The sequence below is a fragment of the Elaeis guineensis genome, chromosome 14, assembly GCF_000442705.2.
Source record: "Elaeis guineensis isolate ETL-2024a chromosome 14, EG11, whole genome shotgun sequence".
Classification (NCBI taxonomy): domain Eukaryota; kingdom Viridiplantae; phylum Streptophyta; class Magnoliopsida; order Arecales; family Arecaceae; genus Elaeis; species Elaeis guineensis.
Window position 1 is genome coordinate 63,299,845 of NC_026006.2, and position 7,532 is coordinate 63,307,376.

The 7,532-nt window shown below is 38.1% G+C and overlaps 1 protein-coding gene across 2 annotated transcripts in view; it reads left to right on the forward strand.

Moving 5' to 3' along the window:
• Positions 1–2,642: 2,642 nt before the first annotated feature.
• Positions 2,643–7,532, forward strand: part of LOC105057200 (uncharacterized) — a 6,725-nt gene continuing 1,835 nt past the window's right edge. Inside the window, exons 1-6 of one of the 2 annotated variants that reach the window (XM_073248750.1) lie at positions 2,643–3,224; positions 4,679–4,727; positions 4,800–4,902; positions 4,977–5,096; positions 5,259–5,333; positions 5,448–5,517. In XM_073248750.1, coding sequence (XP_073104851.1) covers positions 3,021–3,224; positions 4,679–4,727; positions 4,800–4,902; positions 4,977–5,096; positions 5,259–5,333; positions 5,448–5,517 — 621 coding nt within the window. In that variant the 5' untranslated portion in view covers positions 2,643–3,020. The remainder of the gene's footprint in view (positions 3,225–4,678; positions 4,728–4,799; positions 4,903–4,976; positions 5,097–5,258; positions 5,334–5,447; positions 5,518–7,532) is intronic. The other variant, XM_010939706.4, reaches the window with a different exon arrangement.

Sequence of the window (7,532 nt, forward strand, 5' to 3'; positions counted from 1 at the left end):
GTGTCAAGCATCAAGCACCCACATGAAATTCCATTTCTTCCTTAGAATTCCTTAAGAGTTCTTGGCTACTTACTTATTTTGTTGAAGGCTGATTTCTTTCCTATGGTAGATTATAATGCTTTACTTTTTTGTGGAGGGTTGATTTCTTCCTTGTAAAAATAAGAGATTCCTAAACAAATAGGACCCTTAGAGTCCTATATAAATCCTTGTATCTTTCATGAAAGAAAACAATGAATGATTTTACAAACTCCACAAATACTTGTGTTAATCGCTCCGAGAGGGAGAGGGTGTGAGACCCAAAATCGCCCCACAAGGGGAGGGTGTGAGGCCCACTTTCTATCCTATTCCTTCTACTTAAGATTCAGTGTTCCTGCGACTCTGATCGACTCCACCATCTACCCACGCAAGCCTATTCCGTCAAGAGAAGATCTGTCTCCTCCAGAATTTTCATCTGTCGTGCTGAGAGAAGGAGTGATTTCTTATTCTACAGATCATATGCTGTCAAGGACCTTCGTTCCTTAACAGTTGATCTTTGATTTTTTTTTTAATCCGATGTTGGTAAAGACCTAGTTCTTTATCGATGGATCTGTTTGGTTAAAAGATTAAGAGCCCTAATCAGAGTAGTTTCTTAACTACCACGATCCGGATTCTTATAATCTTCTTGGATTTTCTCACGGGTTTAATATTTTATTTTCTCTCGTTCCATTCTTATTTCTTTTTTTTGCATCTACTCGTGAGCATGTTTAATTTCTGCTATCTGTTTATGAAATTTTCTATTACTAATTGTTTACTGATCTCTCGAATGGCATTCGTCTGTATCATTTAGATTGATCTCGCTTTAGTCTCGTATCAATCAATCACGCCTCCTGAGCAGAGTATAGGCAACTATACTGTCTGTCCTGGGAATAATGAGCCCCTGGCCGGACGTGATTTGTTGTTGATGAACAGAAGAGAGCTTGATTATTAGGATTGATTTTCTTTTTAGGATTGTCCCGCATCACTATTGCACCTCTTTGGTGCTTGACTCTCCCAAAACAGTCCTTGAGTCCTCTTCCCCTTCTATAAAATTTGATAGGGTTAATTAAATCTCAACATAACTCAAAATTTCAGTAATTTTAACTATATTTCATCTTTATAATTTATCTTAAGTTCTGCCAACATCATTTCTAATTTATTTACTGAAAAGATCTTAGAATATTTCTGTTTTCAGAAAATTACAATAGCAACTCATTCTTAAATTCAAATTAAAACCCCTAATTTGATTCGTCAAAACATCTTATCTGATGGTAATTATTCAAGGTTTAATTCAGATCTAACTTAAGGATTAAAATTCTTACCTCAAAAATCAAAATCCTGTTGAAATCATAATAAGTTTCTTCTTTTTTCAAGATCAGCAGAATTTCAGCAACTCTACTTCCAATCCAAAATTACCTCCTTTTTGTCAAATTATTTTGAATTTTTAGCTGAGAATAAGATCTTCTATAGCCCCTCTCCCTTACTATCCGTTTTAATTTTATTTGAAAATCCAAATGATAGCAAAAAGGGATGTATGGATGAAGCTTACAATACAAATAAAAAAAATAAACTGCTTGCCACATGTCAACTCTAGAAAAAACATGTAATTAATGCACTTGTTGAAGTATTATTACCAGGAATTTCAGTCCATTTCCTTATATTTTTAAGCTGTTGAATTAGCTTCCATAAGAATTTTTTTAAAAATCCAAACACAAAGCACATGGAATCTACTTAATTTTTGCTGTCATGCTGCAACCGAATCGGCTCGCCTGGATATGGAGCTAGCTCGTCGCAATCCTACCACTAAAATATATGTCTAAAATATCTTGAAAATTATCGACTTATTTTTTATTTAATAACCACTCAAAATATTCCTAATTATCTCTCAAAATAGATATTATATAATCATAAAAAATTCAACTTCAATATCACTATTATCAACTCAATTTTTTAATTACTTCTTCTTCAACTTCAAATAATTTTATATTATATATATATTAATTAATTAAATTTTAAATATTCAATACATCATGAATAAAATGCTGCATCATTAGACATATATAAATACTAAATACAAATATTTTATTTCAGCGTATTCTTGATTCGAGACGTTACACACGAGCTCCTCCGTGCTCGTCGGTGCCTGCATCTCGGCGCCCCTCACTACCCTCCCTTTGAGCGAGCGAGAAAGAAGAAAGGAAGAGGGCGAGAGATGGCTTTCTCTTTCAACACCTTTGGCAATGACGACAAGGAGGTGGTGAGGGTGTTCTACCCTCCCTTTCGACGACGACGGCTACATCGGATACGATCCCTGCCTTCCTTCCCAGTCCTTCGTCGCCTATTCTTCCTCCGTCGCCGACGATGCCTCCAAGGATGCCGCCGATGATTCCCCCACACCATCGGATTCCATGGTAGTGGAGTCGGTGCCAAGGCTTTTGGTGGCGGTGACTTCGGCGACGACAGCTTCCCTCCATCCCCCGAGGGCGTCGGCTACGGTCCCTCGGATCTGCACCTGGACTTCACCTCCATGCTTTCTCCGATCGCAATGTCGGAATCAAACAGGAAGGCTTACGAAGTGGCGAATCACGATGGGTTGGCCCGTCTCTAAATGGGAAGGTTATTTTTTTTTTTAATTTTTGATAGATTGATTCGTTTAATTTATCGTTCATGATAGATCAAATTAGATTGAGATTTTTACAATCCGTTAGTTAAATGGATCAGTCCGAGGCAGGACGGGACGAGCCAGCCCGCCCTGACAGCTCTACTGATCAGCGACGTTAACCCGTCAAAAATTGTGCGAGATTCCCTGCACGACTGCGCTTCTAATTTACCGTCCTCAAAAATGATCGGCTCTTGGTCTGTCTTCTTCTCTATACCTGTCGACGAAGGCCGCCCGAATCCTCGGGCCCCTCCCGGGCCGAAGCCTTCGAAGCGTCCCGAAACCCTTTGCTCTTGAGAGCTATCGATCCCTCAGAAACCTAAGGACGCTTCCGTTCGCCGCCGGGATGGAAGACGAGGCCGCTCGAAACCCGGCTCCTCCAGCCTCGGTCTCCGTCGACGACGCCGGAGGGACTAGGCCTAGTGTATCGACAGTCGCGGGTGGAGGGCTGGGAGGGGGCGAGTGCTTCGAGCTTTCTCCGTCGGGTGTCCTCAAGCTCCAGAAGGGGGACATCACCAAGTGGTTCGTGGACGGATCGACCGACGCGATCGTGAGCTCGCGAACCCCTTCTCTTTTCGTTTTGTTGTCGTTGGAATTGGAATTTTTGGTGAATTGTCTCGTATCGACTAGAACATTGTTCTTGATCTAATGATGACTATCGACGCGATCGTGAGCTCGCGAACCCCTTCTCTTTTCGTTTTGTTGTCGTTGGAATTGGAATTTTTGGTGAATTGTCTCGTATCGAGTAGAACATTGTTCTTGATCTAATGATGACTATCCGAGCTCTCTAAAGTTTCGCCAAACCTTCCATTTCTTTTCTAAAATCAAGAATCAGCTGTTTTAATTATTAAAGCGCCCGATTTGTTTCGCTGAACGTGTTTGAAGCTGGTTGATTGATGATTAGATAATTGTTTTTTTGTCCTACTTTAAGGTAGGTAGCAGATCAGTGTGTCGAGACATCAAACTGGAAGTTTATTATTATTATTTTTTAATTTGGTCTTTTCGGTTTTTCAGTGAAATTAGAAGTGGATTAGAAGCTGATGGTGGCAAAAGGGTGCGTGTTATTCACTTTGAGTCATGATATTAATATCTGACAATGAAGAAACAACATAATTGATAGTCACATTTGCCTTATCAAATTGATTCTTAACATGTATTATGTCCCAAATCTATAAGATCGTAGGCCGAAACAGGAATGGTGCTCTTAATATTACATGCATTGATGTTGACTTAATCCAAATCTATAAGATTATAGGCCAACAATGGTGCTACTAAGTCAGTTGAGTGATGACACATTGATGAATTCAGGGTGAGACATGCATATTATTTAGTAGAGTTGATTGATGACTAGAGGAGAACATCTAGGCTGCTTTTAAATTTAATCAACCTATTGAATATACAAACGGCATTACATTTGTAAGTACTTGCCAGTCATAAAATGTTATCCGGTGACTGAACATTCTGTGATCCATATAGCCATCCCAGTTTGGATATAACTGTGCATGTTCATTGAAATTAAGTATTGTTTTTGAACTCCTTTATATATATCCATATATCTATGCTGGCTAAAATTTATAAAGGCAGTTGGTTTGCACAGAATTCTTATATTGTCATGGAAATTGTTGCAGTCTGCACAGAACCAGCGATAGAGTTCAATATATGCTATCATTAGTTGGACAGATAAGTTAAAACATTCAGAGGAAGTTTGAGTCCTTCATTGAAGTAAGTTGGTTCCAGCTATCTAAAGCATCAGGACAATGAAGTAAGATGCAGAGGCACATAATAGGTCTACCTTGTCACTTGAACCACATAAAATGTCAAATGCACCTTACTTTGGTGATGGTAGTGCTGCAATATGCAAATGGTGGCTGTTAAAGGATTTCCCTTCACTTGTTTAGTGGTGGAAGCTACATTAACATTTACTTAACTAATTTCACATTTATTGCCTCCCCCATCTTCCGAGCAAGTTCCAATGGCTAGGTGGTAATGGACTTTCTTTTGCAGGTAAATGCAGCTGATGAACAAATGCTTGGAGGTGGTGGTGTTGATGGAGGTAACTGATCAGACTTTATCTTACTAAATATTATTAAGCTATTTTTTCTGAGCTTGCAATCCCCCTTTTCAGCCATACATAGAGCTGCTGGTCCAGAACTTCTTGAGGCATGTTCAAAAGTTCCAGAGGTCCTACCTGGAGTTCGCTGTCCCACTGGAGAAGCTAGGATAACTCAGTAAGCATCTTTAGTTAGACTTTTAACTATTTTATTGGGGCATCCTTATCCTTTTTAACCTACTTGTCACAAAGAACACCCTGTATATTTTATTGCAGAGCTTTTCGGCTGCCTGTGTCCCATGTAATACACACTGTTGGCCCTATTTATGATGTTGATAAGCACCCTGAGGTTTCCTTGGGGAATGCATATAGGTAAACCCTCTGAAACCCAACCCCCCCCACCGCCCCCCCCCCTCCCTCCTCTTTTTCACCTTTTCTTAGGCATAATTACAAGATGATATGTGGTTTGTACAACATGTTTGCAAACAGTAAATATCGTTCTAAGAACTTTTTTTTTAACCTTCCTGATTGCAGAAACAGCTTGAGGCTTGCTAAAGAGAACAATGTTCAGTACATTGCTTTTCCAGCCATATCATGTGGTGTTTATGGGTATATAATAACTAAGCTTCATATGCAACTTTAGAGATTGTGTTTGATCATGTCTAAGATCATATTTTCATTAACTTTGTGGCTTCAATTTCTCTAACATACATTTTTTCACAGCTATCCTTACAAAGAAGCTTCCAGAATAGCTGTATCTACAGCAAAAGAGTTCTCAAATGATTTTAAGGAGGTAACATATGTTTGTAACCTTTTTTGGAGTATAGAACTGCAGTTGTGTTTTTTTTCTTTTCTTTTTTTAGGAAATTGATATTTGTTTCCATCTCTGGTGGTCATTGGACATCCATATTTCCGAAGTACATCAATTACTATTTTCACAACATGATCAGAAAGAGTATAATCTTCCAATCAATGACCTGGGGTCTGATGTATATGCTCTTGCTTATAGAGGTGGATACATCTCATATTGCATTTGTGGGAGTGACACAGCCCATAACTGTGTGATATACAAAGTCAAATAAGAAGAAATAGACAGCAAGCCTCAGCAAGAAAACGTTCATAGATTTTATTCCAAACATCATCTATTTATGGGATAATTTTTCATGTTCCTTTTTCTTCTTCTTCTTCTTCTTCTTCTTCTTTTTTAAAAAAAAATATCCCATAAATGGTAAAAAGTATCACATTTTTGTGATAATGGATCAAATGACCAGAGATAACACTAATTTCAGTAGGCTAGTTCATAACTTTGAGCTCTGATGACATAATTCACCTTTATATTCCTTGATTATGGTTGACCAGACATGCTGCGATAGCTAAAATACAGCAAATGTGGGAAATCTTAAATTGTTTTTTATTAGCTGTCTCAAACATGCATGAAAACCCTGCTGAGGTGGTTGACCAGCCTCTATATAGGGATATCGAGGAATGGAGAACAAAGTTATCAACAATTAGTTGGATTTGATCGACTGTGAATAGTATAAGTGAAACAAATTGGATGCTTTAATTCAGGTCAAAGAATCTGGAATAAGAAGAGTAAAACCTTGGTAAAAATGAAGAAGGATTTGAGAACTTGCAATCATAGAAAACATGATTGGGAGATTTCTTTTGCACTTAATGCCTCCAGAAAGATGCAAAGGATCATGTCACTTGAAAGAGTAGATGAAGTTCCAACCATTTATTCTATACTTGACCATAAGATACCTGGAGACAATAACGATTTAGAGCAGGAAGGGTTATGTTTCCTATAAGATACCTGGAGACAATAACGATTTAGAGCGGGAAGGGTTATGTTTCCTCTGTCGATAACATTCTTGTTATTGTTCAAGGAGCAGAGTGAATAAAATCTAAAAAACCCCTCATAATTCTTAATGATCTAGATGATGACCATTCTCATTCTGGCCCAGTGATGCTTAGAATTAGATATCCCTTTACCAGTATCTCCAGTCTTCCTCTGTGGATTAAGCAGCAAAAGAAATCTTATTCAGGTTTATGCACCAGAATATCACCTAAGCTAAATTTCTTAAACCTTAACATGAATTTGATGCGGAGGTTCTGAAATTTCTGAAAAATGCTTTTAAACTTCCCAAAGGACAGAAGGACAGTTTAGACTCATAAAACCCAAAGTAAGGTATAGTAATAGGAAGTGACCTACAAAAAGGAAGTACAGTAAGTCGGGAACTTGATCTATGAGTTTCATCAGCAATAAATAGTTGGTATTAGTTACCTGCTTTCTTTTGATATTTTCTAGTTAAAGTATTAAAGATAAACTTCTTGCTTGCTTGCTGCTCATCAATAAGCTAGTATGGAAGAGGTGCTCACTGATACTTGTGCAAGTGATCTACTATACAGTTCTCATGGACCAATGCGGAACTGATGCCATCGTTTTTCTCACATCAAGCATTTTAGATGACATTCTTGCTGCCTGGCATAACTCGAAATGATATCAAAGTTCACAGATTGTGAAATGGTTGCACTAAAGCTTTGCTGCTGGCTGTAAAAATCTGTTCATTATTTCTGTTTGTTTTCTCTCCTCTCTTGACTGAGTTTTTGTTTCCTCCATTCTGGACGTCATTTTGATGGAAAAGGGCCAATTTTTATTGTTGATCTTAATAAATAGACATTCCTGTCAAATAAGGTGCATTGAAATGATATAGCTTGTTAGTCCTAACTCCTAACAATTAATTCTATACGGGAATGCAGTTGGTTGAATGTGAACATAACTTTCATTATTTTGCTGCAGGTGCATTT